The sequence below is a fragment of the Leptosomus discolor genome, chromosome 8 (genome assembly GCF_034619465.1).
Source record: "Leptosomus discolor isolate bLepDis1 chromosome 8, bLepDis1.hap2, whole genome shotgun sequence".
In the NCBI taxonomy this organism is placed as follows: domain Eukaryota; kingdom Metazoa; phylum Chordata; class Aves; order Leptosomiformes; family Leptosomidae; genus Leptosomus; species Leptosomus discolor.
In genome coordinates this window covers 38,300,614-38,325,926 of record NC_141398.1, presented here as the reverse complement: position 1 = coordinate 38,325,926, position 25,313 = coordinate 38,300,614, and the positions used below count along the sequence as shown (strand labels likewise).

At 40.2% G+C, this 25,313-nt stretch overlaps 1 protein-coding gene across 1 annotated transcript; it reads left to right on the top strand.

The window, feature by feature from the left end:
• The first annotated feature begins 14 nt into the window (after positions 1-14).
• Positions 15-23,840, top strand: GPLD1 (glycosylphosphatidylinositol specific phospholipase D1). Its single transcript, XM_086469635.1, has 25 exons — positions 15-111; positions 2,983-3,038; positions 3,986-4,064; positions 7,166-7,263; positions 8,451-8,561; positions 8,837-8,885; positions 9,379-9,433; positions 10,404-10,511; positions 11,233-11,260; positions 11,346-11,485; positions 12,462-12,527; positions 13,073-13,196; positions 13,710-13,849; positions 15,031-15,217; positions 16,238-16,348; positions 17,363-17,437; positions 17,821-17,977; positions 19,932-20,073; positions 20,647-20,746; positions 20,840-20,933; positions 21,519-21,695; positions 22,003-22,163; positions 22,427-22,453; positions 22,547-22,597; positions 23,763-23,840. Exons 1-25 carry the CDS (start codon positions 15-17, stop codon positions 23,838-23,840), a joined length of 2,511 nt encoding a protein of 836 aa, XP_086325761.1.
• Positions 23,841-25,313: the final 1,473 nt, after the last annotated feature.

Sequence of the window (25,313 nt, the reverse complement as noted above, 5' to 3'; positions counted from 1 at the left end):
TATGAGCCAGCATCATGGCGTGCTCGAAGATTTGGTCTGTTTTGCTCGTGATACTATACCATTTCTGTCAAAGCTGTGTCTCAAGTGGAGTTTCAACACATGTTGAAATAGGTAAGACATGTTCAAAATGAATTTGCATGTCTTTTGAGTTACTTGGGAAGAGAAGTAAATTCAGATTTGGCTGGAAAGCAAAGAGAGGAAATAACGTTAGAGTAATGAGCATTGTACATTATTTTTAAAAAACGTGAACAACACATAGGATAGATGAGTAGTTTGGTTTTGGAGTTTGAAACTTTACTTTTTTTTTTTAAGCAAGACGCTTGAATCAATTTGGTTGTGTATTTTTCTCTCTTCTAAAACACAGGCATTATGTAACCGGAATGTTTGTGAGTCACGCAGACAGGGTTTGGCTTGGAGGGAAGGAGTATGCAATTTTGGGGGCTCTTATATATAAACTGGAGAATAACACAGGTAATTTGTGGTAGCTGTTTTCAAACCACTGTGTATTAATTTTGCCTTACCTGCATAAAATAGATAAAATGCTGCGATGTGTTTGTATGTGTGACAAACACAATGAAAATTTTGTTGTCTCTTTCTGTTAGGTTGCTGTCTGTAGCCTGAACAGCTTAGATTTGTAAAGAATGAAGGAGAGAACTGAGTGACCAGCAAAGTGCGGAAATATTTCTGGTTTTAATTTCTGGTTTGCATGTGTCATTTTTAAAATCTGATTTCTGCTGTAGTTCTTGTAAGAACACTCTTGAGTACTGTGAGGTTATTCTGAAACATTTACCCATAATAAATTGATGGTTTTAATTGTTTGTTCTTCTGTTTCTGATTCTAAATATGTTGCTCAAACAGATAGTAAAACGTAGGATGTTCTCTCTATTCAGGTAGTCTTCTCAAACTTTAAGTACTGAATAAATGCAACTTTGAACAAGTTAAAGGCTGGGATTATTCATGGCATTCATTTGAGACTAAGAGTATGTTCCCTCACTGAGTGCTGTACCCTTGGTCAGCATCCTGCAACCATTTGCCTTTCCTAACAGTATGTCAAGAAACCCATAGTAATTGCTAGGAGAAGTCACAATGCCTGACGTTAGACTTTGTGAGCTCGAGGCTCTGAGTATGAGCTTCTGAAAACATGAAATTACAGATTTGGCAGGGCAGAGTGTATTTGCAAGAATACAAATTAAAACAAGAGCTTATGGATCTGTTCCGAAGCAGTAATTTTATTTTTTTTTTCTAATCAAGGAAGCATATTGCAGAAAACTTGCAAATACGTGAGTTAAAGATCTTGTTTGTCTGAGGAGTAGTGTGTACGCTGAGCTGTTGGGTCATAGTTTACAACAAATTTTGTCAATTTGTCTGAAAATGACATTTAAATGGGATTGGCTCTGCTGCTAAAATCAGCACTTTTATTAATGTGCAAATAAAAGTCCATGATGATAAGATAGTGAAAGTTACTGCTAAATCCAAACCCTGAGTATTCCAGGAAAAAGAAAACCCAAACTGTAGAAAGGAACTCGTCTGACTCAAAACCAGCACTGAAGTCTATCCTGGACAGACTTCTGAAAGTACTTTTAAAACGGTGAAAGGCTCTGCCTGTTCAAAATGTGGATCATGTTCGGTGTGCTCGGCAGAGCTGTGCTGTGTCCTACTTGTCACGGCCTTGCTGCTGGAGGCAGGTCTTTGTGGGGAGGCTCTTTCCCTGTAGGGGCTCCCTGTCAGACCCGCGGGGTTCTGTGGAACTGTGGCAATCCATCACAAAATTCACTGTAAAGGTGAATTCGTGGGACCTGGGCCCATGTGAGTAATGAGAGAAGTCAGGGAGGATGGGAGACAGAAAAAGCAAAGAGCAAACTGCCAAACTGAGACTCTCCCATAGTGGAAAGTGAGGTGTACGTTGAAATGACTGAGCCTTAAAACGGTGTACTTCTATACTTTTATTATTATTTTTGTGTTATTCCTGTTTTGGGGCAATATTGGTCTTTAAGGTATCTTAACATATTTGTATAAGGATGGTTTAGATCAGTGGTAAAATTCAAAGTACAAGGTGATTCAAACCCACACAGTTTTGTCTAGATCTTATTCCAGAATGAGAGTGGGGGTTTTTTGTGATCGGATTTATTTGGTAAGGATCCAATTAAATTCAGCATATTCTGGGTTATCTTGATCAATCTTAGTTTGTAAATAGCTTCAAGTGAGGAGTAAAAAACTTTTTGTGGGAAGGCAAGACTATAAACCCACACATGCAGTTTCAGCCGAATAATTTTAGAGGCGATGCCAGGTATTTTTAGAATACTGTCAATAGATTATTTCTGGGATCTAACATTAGTTAGAAGAAGACTTCATTAAAGAAAAGTGACATCAGTTTGTTTAATTCCCTTGTTATCCTTGCTCAATAAATATTTTGGCAGTAAAAATGCCTGCCTATTCCGTGAATAAATAGTATTTTTTACCTTGCTGACTTCAGATTTCTGTTGGTTTTATACATGTTAAAAATTAATCAAACTGTTAAACACCCGCATTCGTTTCTGAGGTACCTTTTTCAATGCTAAGGGAAACAGTGAAACTTAAACACAGTTCAGGTGGGTCCTTTACAGCTAGAACCTTATTATCTCTGCTCTATACGTGCTGGGTGTGATCGTATCAGTTTACTGCTGTAGCTCAGTTCTGGACAGGGGGAGTTCCTTTTCCCTGCCGTTTTGGCTTCGTTGGTCAGCTTGGGAGCTGGGGATTAGAGAGAGATGGATGAGACCTCAGTGCCCAGATGTGCCACAGAAACAGCATTTCCTTATTAGCTCCCTAGAGAAAACACACCCTCACACCTACAGAATTTTTTGAGAAACCATGTTTCATGTACCTGTGTCACTTGGCTTAGGTACAGCGATGTGGTGTATTCTGGTTTTGATAATGCTTCCGACAACACATAGGCCTGGCCACAGCACCTAGAAATCAATTCTTTAATATGTTGTTTTTCAGCACACAGAGCTCTGGAATTTTTCATTAAGCATGAAGCGAGCGTGAATTACAGACAGGTAGGAAGCGTATTATTGCTTAATTATGTACACCTTTCTTCTGAATGTTTTTCTGTCTGTCTTCTTGCCTTTCTTTTTTTATTATTTCTTCGCAATAATGTGTCTGTAAATAATGTGCCTAGACTGTGTTTTTACCTTTTTTGTTTTAAATCATCCTGAGTGCTATTACAAATATGTAGCAATTGTAATGATCTGTATACACTGTGTGTGGTTTCTCACGTTCTCTCTTCTTCTTAAGTCGTGCCCTCCATGACTAGTTGTATTAGAAGAATCAGTAGAGGACTTCTGGAAAGTAGATTTAATAAACATGAGGACAGCAAAATGACAGCAAGGTTTTGAATTTAGACCACCACATATATCATTTAACCGATTTCTGATGGTTGCAAGTAGCTTTTTTTTCATGGGCTGTATCCAGCAGTGCACTGTAAGCATGTGGACAGTTTTTGTAAGCAGGTAAACGCATATGTGTTTGCTGTTTAAAACATTTTTGATATCTTTAGGACAACGTCAAGAAGACCATTTTATGTAATTTGATCATTTATCAAACTAGGAGATCACTCAAGGGAAGTATTCACGTTGTCCGCCATAGACAGCTATGCTGTGATTCAGAGGATGGAAGTTAGCAGCCCAGACTTTGTGGCTAGTCCAAGAGGAGGAGGGCACCTTCAGAAGATGACTTCACCCACACCTAATTTAGACCATACAAATACTTTTCGAAATGGCCTTTCAAATTGCAGTGTGTACTGACTGGTTTAGTTTCGCTTGCAAGGATTTGGCGGGGGGGGGGGAATGATGGGGGAAGATGATGACACTGAAATAACATATTTTACCAAGATAATAGTTGTATCTTGCTGTATATTTAATTTTATCTTTGATATTGGCAGTGAACTGTGTTTTCATGCTGTGCAACAGCATTCTGGTTCCTTTTTTCCCCATTCTTTTCCCAGTTATTACTAAACCACCAAGATGCATTTCAGGCTGGGAGCACTTATCCTGATGCCTTTTATCCTTTAATCTGCAAAAGTGGTAAGAAAAGCTTTGTAAGTCCAATATTGTAACAACCGTATTTTTATGTAAAACCCTATAGAATTTAGTAGGGTTCCAGAGAGTTGTGTTGTGAGAAATGCAGTATGGCCAAAAATACCTTCCTGCAAAAACATCCACCACTTTTGTAGAACTTTCTAAGAAAATAATAAGTTTGAGAATGTTTTTAGAAAGTAACTTTTGGGTAAATTTAACTGTTTAATGTGTAGGGCGATTTGGTAGAAGGAAGCTGTTTGACTAAATTAGGTCAGATTACTGAGTACTGTCTTGGGGAGAAACTGAGAGGACAAAATGTCCCTTTATCTAAGTCTTAGGGAAAGCCTAGAGCTAATTTCTATATTAGGAAGCATTAGCTTCTATCAAATCAATCACAAAGATGATAGGAGAATATTAAAAAAAAAAACAAACCCACAAAACAAAGTAGTGTAGGACTTGCTGCAGGGGAAAGTGTTAATAACATCCCACTTTAAAGCCTTTCTTTTCAAGACTGCTGCCTTTTGCCTTTTACTGGTTCCTGTTTGAAACTAATGTCAGTCTTAGTTTTGCTGCTTGCAGATCTAAAGAGTGCACTACAAAATTAGCACCCTGTTGCAATGTCTGTAAAAAGTATGTCTTGACTTGCAGGTGGTCCCCTGACTTTTCAGCTCTGGTAGGTCAGCTCTTGATCATAATCAGCTTCTCCACAGGTAGCATTACAGTGGGGGTCTGCTACAGGCCACCCGAACACGAAGACCGACTGGATGAGGCCCTTTATAGACAGATAGAAGCACCCTTACCATCACAAGCCCTGGTCCTCATGGCAGACTTCAACCACCCCATTATCTGTTGGAGGGACAACACAGCAGGGCACAAGCAATCCATGAGGTTCCTGGAACATGTTGATAACTTCCTTCTCCAAGTGACAGAGGAGCCAAAGAGGAGAGGTGCTGTGCTGGACCTTGTTCTCACCAACAAGGAGGAGCTGATGGGGAATGTGAAGCTCAAGGGCAGGCTTGGCTTCAGTGACAATGAAACGGTGGAGTTCAAGACCCTTAGGGCAGTGAGGAGGGCGCACAGCAAGCTCACTACCCTGGACTTCAGGAGTGCAGACTTTGGCCTCTTTAGGGAACTGCTTGGTAGTGTAGCAGGGACTACAGCCCTGGAGGGAAGAGGGGCCCAAGATAGCTAGTCAATGTTCAAGGATCGCCTCCTCTAGATCTGACTGAGAGTCTAAAGTATGGGAGGTGGTTTATTTTAGTGGGTCAAGCAAATTCAGATCCATTAAATTCAGAGTGTTCTTAGGATCTTTCTTTGTTTTGCCTCATCTTTTCCATGTTTTTCAGCTGAGTGCCAGTACCTCTACTTACCTCGATATTTGTTTCTCCTGCCTTAAACTGCAGAATCCTTGTTTGTCTTTCCAAGGACACTTACCCATCTTTCCTCATCACCTGCTCTACTTACAGTCTTAAATCACACAGTGGCAGCTAGAGTCCTCATTGTTTCTCGGTCATAGGTTGTTGATGCTGACATTTGTTTATGCCAACTACAGGCTGCTTCATTTATATCCTGATAGACAGGGTGCCCCATCTGCATTTCCTAACGGGGGATCTTCCCTGTCGTTATGCTGTGGTCCTCAGTTCACATCCAGGTTGCCCCTCTGCTCTGGCATTCAATCCTGGTTTTGTCTCCTGTCACTCACCAGGTCACTATTCCTGGTCTTCTGCCTGGCTCTGCTAACATCTTGTCCCAAACTTCAGGCTCGCTTGCCTTGTTTTCAGGACTGATGTTTTCCTGGGATTTCTTCGATTCCTAACTTAACTTGGTCAGTTCTGTCTGCCTCGTCTTTCCCTTCTAGCAGTTTTGACTTCTGCCTTATACCAGGCCAGTGATCAGAGCCTTTCTGTCTGCAGCCTGCAGCCCACATTCCTTCACTAAAATTGGGGTCCATCTTGCCTTGTTTTATGCTTGGGCTGGTTGTCAGCAGTCTGCTTAGTCAATGTGGAAGAAATAGGTACCTCTGCAGATCTGAGCTGTTTTAACTGTGTGCCTCTAGATCAAGAACAAAGCCATCCAGACCACCTTTCCAGGCAGGAGACAAACTTAGATGTAGAAGTCCACTCTGTGAACGTTTACTTTTGGTCTAGCAAATCCCATCCTTCAGCAGATCCCTTCCTGCATCAGTTCAGCTGCACTGTAAAATGTCAAGAGGCCAGGAGGTGACTGAACCACCCACAAGGTCTGGTCGCTCAGTTTTAGCATTTAATATAGCTTAGTCTTCTGCAGTTTCACAGTTCTGTGTGAACAAACACATACCCTTCCTCCAAGTGTATTGACGGTCTGAACAATCTGTCTCCTGCCTACCTTCTTCCCCCTTAGAGAAGTTAATATTGTCCTGCTTGGTCTCATCATGTTAGCATCACTTTGCTCTTATGTAGGTACACAGAAATTTTTAGGCAAGATCACTGTTAGATCCTACATAATCTCTTCTGCATAAATCCAAGTGAGAGTAATAATTGATGCCTCAAAGGAAAACCTGACTTTTCCCGCTTTCTTCTGCTGCCCTTCTGCTCCTGCACTGACTGTATCTTGGGAAGTTTGCTGTTCTGTTGGAAATCATGATGATGATGACATAGCCGTCCTCTGCCCTGTGGAAACTGATAATGTCCCAAAGCATGATCTTTTGAGTGGGCTGCCATGCCCATCAGGTTTTCTGCCATAGAATTTGATGCATTCATTTAGTCAACAGCTTCTCTGTCAGCTCTCTTTATCCTCTCTGCTTGGGAGCAGTTCCTCATTGTGCTGTACCTACTTACAGGCACAGAGAAAGTGAGCAGGCACAAAATTTTCAGATGCTTCAAACCAAAATTGTAGAAGGTAAATCTAGTATCTCTTTTGACAATATAAATCATATAAAAATATGTCTCTTTTGGCTCTTCTCGTGTAAGTGGATTGCAAAATGTATCATCTGTACAATATGAAACTGAAAAAGTCTGGGTTTTTTAATCGGAAAAGTTTTTCCTTTTCTTTTTCTTTTTTTTCCTTTTTTTTTTTTTTTTTTACCCCCGAAGAATAAATCAAATATTGATATAATCTTATTGCAACAGGAATATTCCATGATGTGTCTGAAGACACTCACTGGTCACCGTTTCTCAATGCAAGTATTCACTACATTAGAAGGAATTATCCTCAGCCTTGGGAAGAGGTAAGAAAATTTCTTTGACTTTTGGCTTTGCTTTCTACTGTTCTCTTCACCTTCACTTGTTGCAATTTCATCCTTTGGGAAGTGTAGAAAAAATACATGTCTTTAATTTAAAGTTTCTGCTGATACAGGACAATTTGAAATCTTGTTTTCGTCTTTACCAGATGAAAAAGTTACAATTTCCGTATAAAGTCTATCAGTTATCTCCAGTGTGCTCTGGTGCTTATGATACATTTCATGGCTCCAGACTTTCAAATGTGATTGGTGGTATTGCACTATTGTCAGATCTGGTTGAATGTTTGCCACTTGAAAACCAGGAGTTTTTCAGAATTCTCACTTGGGAAATTTTGGACTTAGTCCTGATTTGCTATTGTTTATGGTACATAGGAAGAGAGGAAAAATTGTCAAAAGTGAGAATGATTTTAAAGGTAATACTGTTTTCTTTTCCTTACTGGAGAATTTGCCATTCTCTGTCTGCTCAGGAGAGGCATACAGGTGAAGTGGCATTTGAGAACATTCTTTAAAACCTAAATGAATCTGCCTGCCTTTTGACTGTCCATTGGTGATAGCGATCTTGTGAACTGTTAACCTTTGGGAAGTATAAATTCATCAAAAACTGTGATTCAATTACAGGGTCTTTTTTTAAAAGACCTCTGGAACTTAGAGTGATCCAATGCAGAGAAGTCTTTTCTGGAGAAATGACATTTCTATTGCTGATAAATTTATTCCAAATAACTTCTCTGTTTGTAGGAATGAGATGAGTAATTTCATACCTGGACATTAATCAGGTACTTTTACAGTGAACACCACTTGCACAGGAATGTTGTTCTCTCCTCTGTGTGCCTGCACAACACCCACGGTGGCGGAGGGGGTTCATTCCTTGGAAGTGGAAGCGTTTGTCCCCAGTCCAGCAAAACACTTTAGTACACATCTCACTTGAGGTACACAAGATGTCCTGACATCGAGCATGTAATTCTATGGCCTTGGGCTGTATGAAATGCTTAAAGCTCAAGTCACAAAAAGTGATTCCAGCATCAAGGAATGAGCGGTCAACACTTTGTTGTGCTGAGTTCTTTGAATCTAAGAGTTTCTCGCCTATATCCTTGTATAATGCACTTAAATAAAATGCTCACCTCTTAAAGACAGGAGTAAAATTACTGACTTTACTATGAGTGGATTGTTTTGTGTAGGCTACAGAGAAGCTGGTGGCTTTCCTGTTCGGAGTTGCCTCCCATATGGTGGCAGACGTTAGCTGGCATAGCCTGGGCATTGACCAAGGATTTCTAAAGGCCATGGGAGAAGTAAGCCTGTATTATTTTATTTATTGTTATAAGTGTATTTATTGAAATTGATATCTTAGCTTTGGACGCTGGTGGGGAGGGAAGAGAAAAGCTGAAGCCCTGTTTCAGGAAGATTTTCAGAGAGACATAATACCACAAACTGTGTAAGAATTAAGTTGGTCAGGTTTGGCACCTGTGAACTTCAGGGCTTCTTGGACAATTTGTTTCTGCTGATATGCTTTATGGATGGGTGAGTAAAATAAACAGACAGCTTTCTTATTTTTCTATTTCTCCAGATTGATTTTCATGGTTCATACTCAGAAGCTCACAAAGCTGGTGATTTTGGTAAAGTTTATGTTTTCTGATTGTAGATCCTTCTGTTGGAATAACTAGTCCCCTTCAAAACCACAGCAGGTGATTCTGGCTCTTACCCTGTGCAATGCAGGAGCCAAGAATGAGTCACACAGTGTATTCTCACTCTTCTCCGTAGCTTGCAAAACCCTACTAGATCTGTGTTTGTCCTCCATGTTTCAGGAGATGTTATAGGGTGTATAAACACTTGTATTAAAGCCAAAACACAGGCTGAAGGATGCTAAAATTTAAATGGAGTCACTACTGTTGTTTTAAATTTTACATTATTCTTGTTCTCTGGAAGTATAACATATTCAACATACTTTCAGGTGAACCATGTATGTATTCTAAATATATAGAATATATGACCATGGAAATATAGATAGCATAGCCATACCTAGCTTCATCCACGCTGTTATCCATGGTAGGTACTTAATGAGTTTGGTTTGTTGGGCTTTGTGGGTTTTTTTCGTTCTTCCGTCTACAGGAGGAGATGTACTGAGTCAGTTTGAGCTGGACTTCAGTTATCTGGCACCAAATTGGTAAGACAATGAGGTTACCTTCTTTAATAATTATTTCTGCTTACTCTGTATATTCACTATGTTTTAACAAAACGCTGTTCTTCTTTATCTTTCTTTCAAAAGAAACCTTTGCAGTTACTGGAATTTTCTGAGTCTGCTATTCCGTATATGCATATTTACTGTTCCCTGACATGAAAAACTGAAAGGACAGAAGAAAAAAAAAAGAGGTTTACATATAGGGACACAGCAACAAAGATTAAATTACTTATTTATGAAGAGAATTACAAGTAACTATATATAAAATAATCAGTGAAAAAGGTTTGCTGGAATATCCTAGCAATTAGTCAAATAAATCTCTTAGATTTCCATTTAAAGTTTTGGAAGTTGAGGATGTTTATGGTTACAGATGCTGTGGAATTCAGATAGGTTTTAAAAGCATTAAAAGAAGCAGCGGTTGTAGACGTACTAATAATTTTTTTCCTCACAGTTTTTAACCGAAATAAAAAAAACTCGTATGACTTTTTTTCTGCTGATAAAGTAGGTCACTTGAGTGGTTTTGTTTACGTAGGATGTAGTTCATCCAGGTGTGGAAGGCACAGCTCATTAATAAAACTCTGGCACAGCTGTGGGAAATGTCTGTTTGGCTAGGAGTAGATTCCGCACAGTGGAGGACTGGAGGACGTCCTCCAAGATTATGTGATCACCAAGCCAACGAATCAGTGTGGGGAGTGTGGAAACTCTAGCAGCAGTGGCTATAGGGGAATGGTTCTACAGGTTTCTGACTTTGGACCTGAACAGGAGGAGAGTGTTGTGCAGACAGTAGTTGCAGCTGCAGTCCTGGTCTTTCTGGTGTTTGTAAGTCTTTGTGACCTTCTGTAGTCTTTTGAAATTTAGACTATTTCAAAGCAGGCTATTGTTTTTACAGCAACTGTAATCTTTTATCAGGTGATGTGGAAAATGTCTTGTTACAATATTTTCATCTTGTTTTCAGGTATGTGCCTGTCAAAGACCTAGCAGCTATCTATAAAGAATTTTACGGAAGAGAGATCATAACTGAAAGCACAATTACTGACTGTACTTACCTGCTGTATCTTGAACTGTAAGTTGGACAGCTTTGTCTGGCTTTTCACAGGTGAAACATGTAGGAAAATGATGATGATCCGATTTGAAATGCCTTATGCATTGAGGCCAGCAATATAGACCCCCTATGAGACCCCAAAACTGTAAAACACCTGTTTTTTTTTTAAGGGCTAGAATACAAATTAGGACTGCCTAATGACTGCTAAATTTATTATTACACCACAGATTCAGCATCTTAGCTATTTAACACATTTATGCTTTTAATATATTTATGCCTATTGATTTGAGAACAACTGTGTCTGCCAGTACCATTGCATTGTGTCACATTAGCAATATAATTTTCATGTACTGAAGGAGTAGTGTATATACCTGAATAGATGGCTTACCTACACTTTATGTAGATCCTTTCAAGTCCAAGAATAATTCAGAAAGAGAGTTTTGATATCTGGCAATGTCTGCGTTTGAATATCCTAAATAGCCTAGCTGTATCTTTTATTTCAGTTGGTTACCAATAGTCACGCAGCGTTTACAAACGCAGTGAATCCCTCCAAATTAAGGGCAGCAATAAAATTGATATCATTACTTCTCATGTTACAGCTTTTAAAAATATATTAACAACCAACAAGGAAATGTATTGACTTGCATAGTATTTACCATACAGAAGCCTTGAAAAGAACTGTTTAAATAATTAAATATTATTAAATGAAGCAAATTTATTTCTGAGGATTATTTTTTTTCAGGCATGGAGAAAGGCTTGCTGTTGCCAAGGTTGGTTTTCTGTTTTCTTTATAAAAATCAACATGTAGCACAAAGACAACATAATCTGTCTTACTAAGTGTGTTGCTTGTCTTAGCTTTTTCCAGCATTTGCTAGTAAGTCTCCGTTTCTTGTGGAGAAGTTCCATGAGTATTTCCTTGGAGGAGTGGATGACATGGCGTTCTGGACAAACAATATTTTTGAGCTGACGAGCCATATGCTGGAGAATGGAACCAGGTATAGCATGTTTCTTGCAATGTGAAATGCAGTAGTCAGGTTCTGACACCCGTTTAATTGTTCTTCTGAAGGCGGGTTCTTTCCTAGAAGAGGTGCTGAGCTTTAAATCCTCACTTGGACAAAGGGGTTTCTGTGGCTGTCTTTTACCTGAGTACACAGGATTATGTAGACCTTGAGTCTGCATTTGTTGCATGTTCACACTCCGTTCCCCAGGTAAGTCTCTGGTATGCCCAGCTGATACTTGACAGGGAAAATTTGGGGCATGCTTTAAGACATTTTCAAGGACCTGCTTAAATGTTGCATAGCCATGCCCTGAAGGTTCTCCCTGGCCTGGCCATCTGAGCTGTGGCTGTGGCTGCACCTTCTGGCCACTGTCATCATCCAGCAAAGGTGTCCCTTCCTAGGGGAGGTCAGGTATTGCCCTCAGACCCTTAAAGCAAATAGGATTAGAAACAGCAAGTGTATATATTCCAGTGTTGGAAGCTCAGGCTTGTACTCAGAATATCATGTTTCTGTAGAAGTTCTAGCCTTTTACTTCTCAGTTACAAGTGTAACCTTACTATAGATAACTTCGTAAGACCAACAGTAGCAATTAATCCACCCATTTATATGGAAAATATCACTGAAACTATTTTGGGAAATGATGTTTGAAATAGTGTGGCATAATCTGTTGTGTTTTTGTTGCAGAATGGCACTTTCATTAAAAGTGCTTTGGATGAATAGAATTAGCAGGACATGTTACAATAAGTTTCCTTTAAGAGTTACGTGAAATTCATATAAAACCTAATCAAGGTCATGAAAATAAATATCAAAGGGGTTTCTAAGGAATATAATGATGCTCTAATTTTGAATAAGCAGGGTTTCTTGAGAAAACTGCTGACTTCTAAGAGAGGAATCAGTAAGGATAAAAGCCGTATTTTCAGTTTCACTTCCATTTCGGGAAAATCTTTAAAATGCTTTCCGCATATTTCTTTAGTGGCTGCTTCCTGCCTGAGAACCCTCTGTTTATAAACTGCACAAGGGAGCACAGGGACAACTACATGTAAGTATAACTTCAAAGGTTCAAAGATTTACTAATGAACGAAGAGTCTTCTGCTAATGGGGACAGTGATCTATTGAAAATTAGAGGTCTTTCGGGTTATCTTTTGTGTGTGAATTTAGATTCTCTTAACATGAATAAGTAAGCTTTGTATAGGGGAACTGTGCAGAACCTAGGAGAGACTCTTACTTTCTAGCCGAAGGACACTTACCTAGCACTTGAAGTGCTAAGTCTTCACGCTTTATTTGGTTGTCAGTCTTTGTTCTGCTAATCATATAACTACTGATTCATGTTTTCACTTCCCATAGCTAAACTTTCTCCTGATATATGTACAGAAACGTGGAACTCAGCCATTCAGATCACAAGTATATGTATTCCTCTAGCAACCATCTCAAGAGAAAACAGCTTAACTGGTATCCCTTGAGAACTCCATTTATACATGGCCACCTGATGGCATGCAATATGTTTGTTTCTCCTAGCTTTGTCATAAAATACTTAAGTCATCAATTGAGCTATATTAGTTGTTGTTACTGCCTTCTTTATTTTAGCAGAAACAAACAATCAAAACATGAACGTCACAACAATACGACTTCTTTGCTTACAAAAAGACTTGAAAAGAATATAAATTACACAGAGAGAGGAGTTCACTTCAACATGCAATCTTGGGCAACAGTAAGTGAGAAGTAACAGATGTGTCAGGTAAAACTCAACTACAAAATTACTTTAATTTCAGTCTGAAATGGTGTGTGATGGAGCAGGGTCTCTGGATGTTAACAGTAGCCTCTGACGTCACTTCATGGAGATTCCAGCGCCATTGTTAAGCTACATACGTACATCGTAAATATTCAATTTTTACACCTTGCTCACTGCATAGTGAAGTTGGAATGCATCTTGCATGAAAAAATATATCTTTAGTATTTACACCTTAGTATTTACATTTTACATATGATCATTTTTGGGGTTAAGAAGTCCTAACATAGCAAGACAGTGAACAGTTAACAGTTCCTTTTAGAGCATATGGATTTTTGTCTGTTTCTAAAATGGTGCTTATGATCTGAGTCGGAGTCCACTTACACTGATGTGGTGATTTCCTCTGTTGGTGACTTGGGTTTTGAGGTGCTCTGCAATGTTCTGGAGTTTCAGCCTGTGTTTTAACTGTTCTTGTGTATCTATTTTTTATTTCAGAATTCCCTCCACTTGATAAACCGTGCTTTTGCAACCAATATCTGGAAAGTGTTAGCAGCTACACATGAGAAATCTTCTAAGTACATCTCCAAGCCAGTAGCTTCATATTTTCTGGCTTCACCCTATGCTAGACTTGGATGGTTGGTAATTTTTTTCTGCCCACCTCCCTCTTAATTTCTGAAAATTTGGATACCAACCAAAATATTAATGTTTATTCTTTGGATACTCTTTAAAGGCGAGAGTCCAAATCGATTAGTGGTAGAAATCTGGCTAAACGGTTTATATTGTTTGACCAGAACAACAGGTTAACTCATAAGACCTTTCTTTCAGACGTTAGCATAAGCCTCCTTGTGTTGGTACTGCATAAAACTGTATCAAGAGCAAAATTTCCATTCAGATGTGAATTCTAGTCGGATAACACTTTCTTTGGAAGGGTTGTCTTGTCATGTTTTTACATTCTCTCCTTAGTGAAGGAGCTCAATGCTCTGTGTGTGATCAAGTTCAGAATGGAAGGAATCAAAATCAGAAACAACATCGGCTCTAGTTCTGAACAGAATAAGAACATTGTTATCCTTTCTTGGTTATTGGTTGATGTTTGCACAGAATTAATTCTCTGTCCCAAATTGATCACTGATGGTGCCTCATGAGTTTCTTCAAAACACTACATGACTAGTAGGAAATTCAAAGATAGGTTCGGGACACAGAAAGAGGCATATTCTCTCTCCTTGCCAGAGCGGTTCTAGCTTTACCTGCAACAGGGAAGAGTAATAAAATAAATTTGTGTTGCTGCTTATCTTGATTTATTTCTTCTGACTCAAAAATTGAAGATTTATTTCTTGAGTTTACTTCATACCAGCTAATTTAACAGTAGTCAGGTCTTTTCTCTCCACATTCTCTCTCTAAACTCCATGTTACTGAGACCTGTGATCCCTTTGCTTATCTACTGATAAGTTCATCAATTAAATCAGAGGTTCAGTTAAAAAGATACTTAATTTCATCTTTTGTGCCATATGCAAGCAGTCCTTTTTCATGCTTCTTGCTCTGCTTGCTCTCACGTGACTTGTGTCAGTAAGTAAAAAGCAGTTTTTACAGATCTCAGATGTGTTAATGGAAGATGAATATTCAAGTCTTTGTTTTTATTTAATTCAAGAAACCAAAAATCAAATATATAATATGAGAAATGCTGTGTAGATTTTTATAAAAATAGATGGGGAAAGACAGGTCTTGGTTTACCTGAAAGAAGTAAAGGATTTCTTCTCTGCTAATGTTGTGGTAGTGTGGAAGCTAATGCTATGATTTTGTTGACTCCCTTGCTGTACAGGGCAATGATCTCAGCTGACCTAAACCAGGATGGATACGAAGATCTGGTGGTTGGAGCACCAGGGTACAGCACATTGGGCCGTGTTCAGCTGGGACGGGTGTATGTGGTCTATGGCAACCAGTCAGGTTTGCCACCAGAGGACATGGATCTAGATGGGAAAGCTGACCAAGTACTACAGGGTCATCAGGTGAGGGCCTAGGTCAGATATTTGTCACTTAATTTTTTTTATCTGAAAATGTGGCAAATTTGGACTGAGAAACAGTAATATGTATGAGGATTATTCCTGAAATACCCATCCTGGTAAAAGGATGTTATATGCTTTCCAAGAAAAATAACCATTACTTAAGTCGCAGGAACAATTGAAGCAATCTGTAGGTTTGCTTTCGTTACTGTGCCAGACAAGTGGGTGTTAGAACACAATTTGCCCTTGAACGAAACTGAGGTAGTATCTCTGTAAGTCACAGTATAGTTCATTCGGGTCCCTATATTTAAGAAGATACTGTGGTTTTCCCTTCCTTTTTCATCTAAAATTATTAATTCAATGTAAGTGTCAATTCCTTTGAAGCTACATTTTTCATTAATTGATAACTTCTCACAAAATCATTGTTTGCCTTTACTAAGAGTACACATTATTTAAAAAAAAAAAAAAAAAAGGAGAAAACTACAAATTGACACGATAGTGACAGGCTTCTAAATGAGAAGAAAGATCGAATGATCTTTGAGTAACAAAGATGATCCTCTGTAGAGAATACCTGTATTCACAAAGAAGGGAATGGAGAGACATGAGATACATTTCCTTTTAATCCATTTCTGTGGTTATAAACTGTGGAGTAACAGCTGCTGTCTTCTTACAGTGCATTCTAGTGGTTCACAGCTATAATGCTGTTAACAGGAAAGATCATAACGTTAACATCAATGTGCACTAGGCTCAGAGGAGGAAATAGCAAAGCAGTGCCATATGTGTTCAGTTACCTTGTATTTTAACACCTCCACATTCTCAAACAGAACAGTTGTCTCCAAGTCAGTATGACAGTTATTCCTTGGGACCACAGTGATGCTAAGAAAATCTTAAGAATCATTGGGATAGATTTTGTTATCTCTGTTTCCAGTTCTTCTCTGTGCTGTGATTGCAAATGCACATTAAGTTTTGATGGTTTTGTCTTGAAAAACTCTGTTATTTTCAGCAGAGCAATCCCTCTTCTTTTAGCCTTCAGGAAGATTTGGTTCTGCCTTGGCAGTCCTGGACTTCAATGAGGATGGAGTGCCAGATCTGGCAATTGGAGCACCTTCTGTGGGATCTCAGTTTCTTACTTACAAAGTAAGATGCACACATGGGTTTTTGGGGACTTCTTTCCCTCCAAGCAGAATATTTTTATTGATACATATTTTTTTTTGAACAGTGAAAAGAGAGCGAGCATTTCTGTTGTTGCTCAAGGTGACACTGTAATTTAAACACAGAGGTTTATAACCTGTGTGGGTTCTTTAACTAGAGCAATGGCAGCTATCTGTATTTCTCTTTCATTGGCCTTTCTGCACATTAGAAATCCAAGTCAGATTGCAGCTTTGCAGCACTGATGTACTGGAAATGTACGGAGTCATTCAAGAAATACAAGTGTACCCTTTTTGTTTAGGAACAGAGAGCCTGGAATGGACCTTATGGGTCAGTGAGCCTTGTCATCAGGTGTCACAGACCAACAGAGGATATCTAAAATGTGATATGAACACAGACACACTTGCTAAAAGTTCCAGAGGCTTGATGACTTGCGGCTTACCAGCTAAGCCTGTGTAATGGTCCCTGAGTATTTTCAGCCCACGTGAACTGGGAGACAAAATGTTTTGGTTTAAACCACATCCATTAAGTTTAAAACTCTTCAGAATTTCAGATACTAACTTAGCTGCCTAAAAAAGGAATTTAAATGCTTATAGGTAGACCCACTAGCTTGGAAAACTGCATGCATCTGTTGTTCCTGGCACTGTGTGCCATTGCATTAAATAATAATTAACAAAATTTGAGCAACCTGAATGTGTGTATAACGAATGTAAATATACATTATACTGTCCTTGCTCCTTACCCGCAGTATGACGACAATGTACTTCTCTGTACTTCTCTAGTTTGTTGCCTGGTTATAGCAGTACCCATTACAGCAGTAGTATTGTTATGTTTGGGGTGGAAAAGACAGTATTAGGAGAAGACGCTCTGACAGGAAAAATGCAGTTCTATTGATAGCCCTTGCAGAAATGTTTCACTCCTTGTACTTTGTGTTGGATTTCATACTTGCTGCTGACTTGCAGAACGTGCTCTCATGCTGTATTTGCTTTTCCTGCTGTTTAGGGTGCTGTGTATGTCTATTTTGGCATTGAGGGAAGAGGCTTGGCATCTCAACCAAATGTTACCATAACTTGTCAGGTATATTGATCGCGCTAACAGAGGGCTACGCAGGCAGGGGCTGAGATAAAGGGGAAAGGGGCTTAGGGGCTTAAAAAAAGAACGTTAAAATCGAACCTCTAATTGAAGGGAAATTAGACTGACGGGCATGGTTCAAGCAGGTGCTTGCCTAGGTTAGTGGTATGTGGGAAGGACGTTTGTACTTCAGCGCAGGGGAGGCAGCAGGGTGAATAGAAAGATGCATAACCCTCAAAAAAACCCCTAAAGAAAACGAAATTGAAGTCATGGAGTGGGTGGGTAATTTGATCAGAAGCAAATTTAGCTTTTTAGAAGTAATTTGCTCTATTTTTACAGAATTAGTGGTTTAGGTTCCATTTCAGGCTTAAACTAACTGTTTATTGCAGTATTCCTACTGTAATCTTGGTTGGTCGCTCCTGGCAGCTGATGTTGATGAGGATGGAAATGCTGATTTGGTTGTCGGCTCTCCGTATGCACCTGGTGATGGGCAGCAGAGAGGATTCGTGGTTGCATTTTACTCTCATTTCAACAGGAGCGACCAAGGTAGTATTTCTTGAGTAAACCAACCGTCCCATATTTTATGTGACTGTTCGTTTGTTCCTAATTAATTATAGGATAATTCAGATTTGAAGGGATCTCAGGAGGTGTCTAGTCCAGCCTCCTACTCAATCAGGGGACAGCTATGAAGTCAGACCAGATTGCTCAGGGCTTTATCCAGTCGAGGCTTGAAAATCTCCAGTGACAGAGACTGCACAGCCACTCTGGGCAGCTGTTCTACTTCTTGGCTGTCCTCATAGGGGAAAAAATGTCTTGTTACAGCCAGTATGAACTTCTCTTGTTTCAGCTTGTGCTCGTTTCCTACTGTCCTCCCGCCATGCATAGTGAAGTCAGAGGCACAGAAGGCACTGGGTACCCCAGTAGACTGGGAAGATCCTGGCCCTATCTCCTTGTTAATGTCCTCATAGGTACTGGCAGGGTGCTGTTAGGCCCTCTCAAAACCTCCTCTTCTCCAGGCTGAATGAGTCCTGGTCCCTCAGTCTCTGCTCACAGTGCAAGTGTTCCAGCCCCCAACCATCTTGGGGGCCCTGTACTAAATTTGCTGCAGTTTATCAGCGTCTTTTCTGGTTTGTGGGATCCAAAACTGAAAAATATATTATAGGTGTGGTCTAGGGAGGAGTAAAGGGAGAATAATCACTTATCTCAGTCTCTTTGCCATACTCCTGCTTGTATAGCCTGGGATGCTCTTGGCTATCTCTGCTGTCAGAGCCTCACACCCAGCGATCTGCCCACCAGGATCTCCCGGGGCTTTTTCCACATGACTGCTCCCCAGACAGTCTGTACCCAGCCTGTATTGCTGCAAGGACAACTCCTTTCCCAGAAGCAGGGCTTTGCACTTGTCCTCGGTGAATTTTGTGAGGTTCCTGTCAGCCTGTTCCTCCAGCCTGAGTCCCTCTGTAGCCCTCAAGTGAGAGCCTCCCCAGTCTCCTGTCAGCTTCATGAAAGGGCATGTTGTTGCCTTCTCCAAATCATTTATAAAAGTGTTTAACAGGATGAGTCTAAAGATAGGCCCCTGAAGGCACTCCACTTGCCACAGTACGACCCACTGGGTCACTGAGGGTGATCATCTCAACCAGGTTTTTCCCATGTGGTTCTCTGCCCATCCAGACTGCAATGTCCCAGCTTGGGTACAAGAATATTGTGGGAGACAGTGTTGGAAGCCTTGCTAAAGCAATGGATTCAACTGTATATTGATGATACCAGGGCGGCCTCACTGGTCTTCCTTGGAAATTGGCAAATGTACCTCAAAAGGTGAATTGTGATCATTCTGTATGCTCCTTCATGTGGCTAAAGGGCAACGCTACAAGTGAATACAGCTAATGAGTACAGGTGATGCGGATTGTTGTGAATGAGGGAGGAAAGGCCACATATGGAGCTAGATGAAGTCAGTAGGGGTTGGGCAGGATACACAGGTATGCAGAGCTTTGTCAGAATTGTGTAATTGAGATTTCAAATAATGTTTAATTTTTGTAGCTTATTCTACTTTCTGTAAAATTAAAAAACATGAGGAAAATGGATTTCAGTACACTGCTGACTGACATTTTTGCAAAACTAAAACACAGAATGAATTATTTGAATTAAAGCCAGAATTATTTGAAGCTCCCCCACCCACCACCCTTGAAGAACTGCAAGTTCTGATAAGCAGTTTCAATGTTGTCCTGTCCCTATAAAGGAGTTGCTAGTTTAGGGCAGGCTTGCCTGATAGCTTTCATCTGCTTTGTGTAGGCTCTTGCAAGGATTTAGGAGCAGGCTATGTTGAATAAGCCAGTACAGTTGCAGACTGAGCATGCAAAGTTAGCAGTGACTGGTGCCATATCACGGACGGTGTAACTTTGCTTATAAAAACTTGTTATAGGATGAATCGGTAGAGGTTTGCTAACAGATTTTTTTCTATGCCAGTGTACACCAAGATTTAATGTCTATTTTTCTGGTCTGTCAGGACTTCTGTCGGTACAGGATGCCAACTGGATGGTGAATGGGGAAGAGAACTATGCTTGGTTTGGATTTTCACTTGCCAGCTGCCAGCTGGAGAACATAACGTTACTGCTGATTGGTAGTCCTACGTGGAAGAGTTGTGCTGGGTGTGTTGCAATGTGACAGCTTGCGCTCTCTTCTATTCTGCCCTACTTCTACAATGTTTAAGACTTGTAATAGATTAGACTTCCAGCTTTTCAGGAAGCGTCCTCTTTGTCTTGCTTAGAATTTTTTTATTAAATTCATATTTTTATGCCTTTACCTTTCTTCATGAAGAGAGAAACGTCTTTAGACCCTTTGTAGAGAGGATCTTTGTTATTCAGAGACTCTTAAGACTTGGGCTTTCTTGGGGAGGGGGAGAGGGGGCACAAAAATGCTGATGGGTAAGCACACCTAAAATAATCCTATAGATAGTGCTCACTTTGAGATTGCCTTTTTTTTAAAAGCAAACCAAACACACAAATGTGTTGGGTGGTAAAGAAGTGGATAGACAGACAAAGTCTGTGCTCTGTGTTGTGTATCTAATTAGAATAAACATGGGAATTACTAAAATAGATTTCTAGAACTTGGCAGCCACTACTATTCCAAACTAAAGGAGGAAAAAATTAAGAGGAGCAATCCTAGATGAAGATACAAAAATGCGTTGTTATGTACAAATGTATTTTGCATTGTAATTCAAGCTGCAATCACTTCTCATTGGACACCAGACAGAGTGTTGGGAAGGTGTATGGGTATAACCCACCAAGTACGAAGCGCTGGTTTGCAGTAACCGGGGACAAGGTAGGGCTGCTTCTATAGCACAGGATCTTATGAATAATTTGAAGTAAAGTGACATTCTATAGAAATTACATAGGTGTTTTAAAAATCTGGCAGGTGATGGGCAGAATGGGTTTGTCTCTGGCCAGTGGTGTGATGTCTGTGGCTGAGATCCCAAGGACAGTTTTGGTGGTGGGTGCACCTACTGCAGGTATGTCCTGGAAATCAGAAACTATTTCTGCCTTGGCACGTTTGTTTCTGTATGACCAGAGGACACATGCAAAGTTAAAAGTTAGAAAAGGGACCTTTAAATTGCCACATAATTTTAAGAAATAGTCACTGTAATCACCTGTAAGTGCTGTACATGTAGAGTCCTCTCTACTATGCCTCAGCTTCAAAGTTTGGGGTTTTTTTCGCTTCCTTAAAATGAGCTTAGCAGCATTGCTGCCTTGCATTATTTATGTAGCAGTGAATTGCTAGTAGACTGCATATTTCTTGGAATTAAAACAGCACAGTATTTTGTCCTTACTCTGGCAGCAGGCAGTAAGGAAAGTCAAAATGTGGAACTCTAACTTGAATGCGTTTTTCCCCCAGTACTATTGCTAAGAGATTGTTTCTGTGCTAGTTAGTGTTAATGCCATGTAACATTTGATTTTGTTTCATAAATTATATTAATTTTGTCCATGTTATGTAATGGCAGTATTACCTGCTATCAGTGTAATGCAAGTATTAAACCTGAGTTCCTCTGATGCTCAACTTCTGTTACTCCTTTTTTTTTTTTTTTTTTTTTTCCCAGATAGCCTGTCTAGGATCTCATTTATGTCCTCTGTGCTGCATCAAGCGGGACTGGCCCTAGTATATGATCTGACAGACAGCACCAAGCCTTCTTTGCTCAGCACATTCAGTGGGGACAGGAGGTTTGCTCGCTTTGGAGGAGACGTATACTTAAGTGACCTAGATAATGATGGACTAGGTAAAGCTTGATGAATCTAGATCAGAGGTGAAATGTTTTACTTTTGGCAACAGGAAGACTGGTCATCTACATGTTCATACAAGTGCTAAACACAGTGTGCTTCCTCAAGTGACTTGTACCAGTGTTCCATCATGCCTTGTGGGAAGGCATCTCTAAAATCCCAAGCAACTCAGATATTGAAACATTTTAACTGTCATCATTAATAGGAATTGTGGCACCTAGAGCTATGTAAATGCCAACTCTCTCATGTTTTGGTTTAATGTCATTTCACTTCTGATGTGTTATGTCATCCTTGTAATATTTGCAGACGAAATGATTGTGACAGCCCCACTGCGAACTAATGATGTCTCCACGATACTGTTTGGTGGGGCAGCTGGCCGCGTTTACATTTACAGCGGGAAGCAGGCATCCTCAGGGAATGTGACAGGCCACTGCAAATCATGGACATCTCCCTGTCCTGAGGACTGGGTAAGAAAACACAAAAGTGAAATCAGGACATGAGGTCATAATGACAGCTAATTAATTACATCCAGTGCAAATATCTGGTGCATTCTGACTTTGTTTCAGAAAACAGGTTACTTATGTTTCTGAATCTGTGTGATTTGGCTCCTCCTGTTTGTTCTTGAATTACTTTGCTGTTCAGGAGCCAGGATTATGGCACTGGTCTTCTACTATCCTAGTGTGGTTCTCTCCATTGACTTTTTATTTTCTCTTATTTTCTTCTTCTTCAGGCACAGTATGTCCTGATTTCTGCTGAGGTAAGTAACCAGAAAACAAACCACTGAGAGAAATTAAGAAGTCCCACTTTAAAAAAACCTAACAGCATTATAACAAGCAATGCTGTTTTACAGGAACTATCAAGATTTGGGAGTTCTGTTATCACTGTGAAATCTGGAAGAAAGGTGAGAAAAATTAGTTGCTTCGTAACATCTTTTTGCCTCACTTGCATATATTCATCTGCAGAAGTCTTAAGTGATTTACCTAGTTAAGCCACTCTCTGAACTGATAATTTAAACCATTTTACGGGTGGATGAACTATGGAGTTGCCAAAATTTTGGCACCTGACACCTGGATTGAAAGAGGTCCCTTTTAAAACTGCCTGAAATCTAAACTACTTAGGAGTCTGCTGAAAGGTTGCATGGCAAATCACGTGTAGCTGCCAACTGGCTTTACTGTTCATGCCAGCCTGTATGCAAAGTGGATGCTCAGCTGTGAAGTAAACCAGGCACAGCACCAGCCACGTCATTTGAGTATTTACAGGCTTGCTGCCCTAGCTGTCACTTGCAGGGAACGCTGTTCGTATGTCAAGTATTGCCAAGCACAGAGAGGCTCAGTTCTTACCTGAACGAGTTTGGATGTGTTTGTGTACCTGTTTGTTTCCCTCAGATGCCCATTATTTTCACTAAAAGTCAATCCCTACGTTGGTATGGTGCACTGAAGAACGACTTTTCAGCTTGAAGCTTGCTCAGTGCTTGTTCAGCTGAGGGGAGTCCAGTGCTCTGCGTACTCTGACGTAACCTGTGTGAGAACTGAGGTTCGCTGTGTGAGTACTGAGAAAGCCTCAGTACTAGGCTGAGGAGGCATGCGGCTGGTCTTCAACAAATGGTGTTTCACTTCTTGCTGTTGAAACACGTGATGGAGAAACTCCTGGAAATGTAAATACTTCTAAGCTAGGTTAGGGTGCATAATCCAATGCCTGACACATAAGCTTCACTGATGGTTTCTGCAAGTGCAGGTGAGGCCATTCTCCAAGCACTTGTGTTCCTTTGCTATGGCACCAATCCAGTCCACGCCCCACCCGTCTTGATCTTACCCCCAAGAAACAGTTTATATTGGCAGGAGATTTGACTGGTTCCAGCTTCTTCCTGTTCCACAGATGAAACAAAGTATGTTTGCCAAATCATTTTGTTAATGGTTACTCTGCTGAGGTGGGTTGATCACTTGTTTCTCCTCACATTTCTGTATGACACTAATGATATGGACAAAATCTGGTTTCCCTTAAGGAAGCTTAAGGCACTCGAACACCTGCAGGTGAATTTTGCTAACCCTTGTTCTGTATCTCTGCAGAAGGAAGTTGTAGTGGCAGCAGAGAGAAGTTCGGCAAAAGCTCGACTTGGTGGAAGGCTTTTTGTCTACTCACTCTGAAAGTTCATGGTGGCCTTTTAGACCAGGGCACAGCTGTTCTGCAGTGGAGAATCTCTGTGGTATCTGCATTACTTTCCTTAACCCATATGAACCAACACACCACGTGACAGCAAAGATGTTCCAGATAGCTAGATAGGGTCCTAGATAGTAGTAAGGGAGGGAGGGATGGCCACTTTTTAAGTGAAGGGGAATATGATCATTCATGGTGGTTTGACTTACCAACCAACCAAACCTATGTGTCATATAAAAGCACAAATTAACTGTTGTGAGCAGTAGCATCGCTCAACCTAGAACAAGCAAGCTGGTGTGAAAACCCTTTAGAAGCTGAAAGGAGGAGGCAACTAGGTTTTGGTAATACTTAGCTGAAGACGGAATGCTCAGTGGCCACCTTTACTGGTCAGATTTCAGTATTTTCTTGACAAAACCAGGAAAGAATAGCACATAATTTACAATTCCTTGTATACGTGATACACACAGGGATTCTAAGATATCAAAAGCTGCTGTCAAAATAGTAAGTATGGGTGAAGGGCAGCTTTAAGCCAGACAGAAAGGTGGGTGCCAGCCAAAAGGACTGCCTCTGTCTCCAGCAAGTCTTGAGGGCTGCGTTCAGGGTATAGAAAGCTGGGACTTCCCGGGGAGAAAAGCGCAAGCAAGACTGATTCAGTCTTAGGAAATGCTTCTGCTTTCGCACTTGTGGCTGAGACTTCTCCGACACCCTTTCTTCGTCTTCTCAGGCAAAATTCCATGATGGTGGTAACTCAAAATTGTTAACAGCTTTTATTGTTAACAGTATTGTCTTCAACTAATTAACACTAATTTTGTATGATGCAGGTTTAACTGTGTATCAACTTACCTATTAAACAGCTTGAGCAGCATGGTGTGATGCTGTTATTACCACACCACTCCACAGACACACATTCTCTCTCTTGCCTCCTTCACAAGCATAGAGCATTATTTTTATTTTAGACAGCACAAGTCAGTGGAATAGCAGAGTTCTAAAGGTCATCCTCCAAGATGACTCACCTCAACTCACCTTCTTAGGAAATGTCTCTCTCAGGGAGATTGTTTTAAAAAAACAAAACCAAAACCCCAAAAAGGCAAGGTGAACATCAGCTTGGCGTGTAACGTGTTCTGACCTCTATTTTGGGGACTTGCCCAAACAGCAGAACACTTAGGGGAAAAAAAAAAATTAACTTAAACTTTATGAAAGTAACTACATGGAACTGGGAGCACAGTACTGACCTTACAAATCTAACTGTGGTCTGAGGCAAAATGAGCAGTGTATTTATAAGGGCAGAGTAAAGAGTGTTCCTTTTTAAATGAAAACAGATGAAACCGGCATATTCCGTAGCAATGCCATTCTGAACATCCAGCCTCCACTGGCTTTGGTTGATTTTTTTTTTAACATATGACTTTTATTGCACCTGAATGGATTTGTAATTGTAAGAAAACTATCAAACATTTGCGAATGTC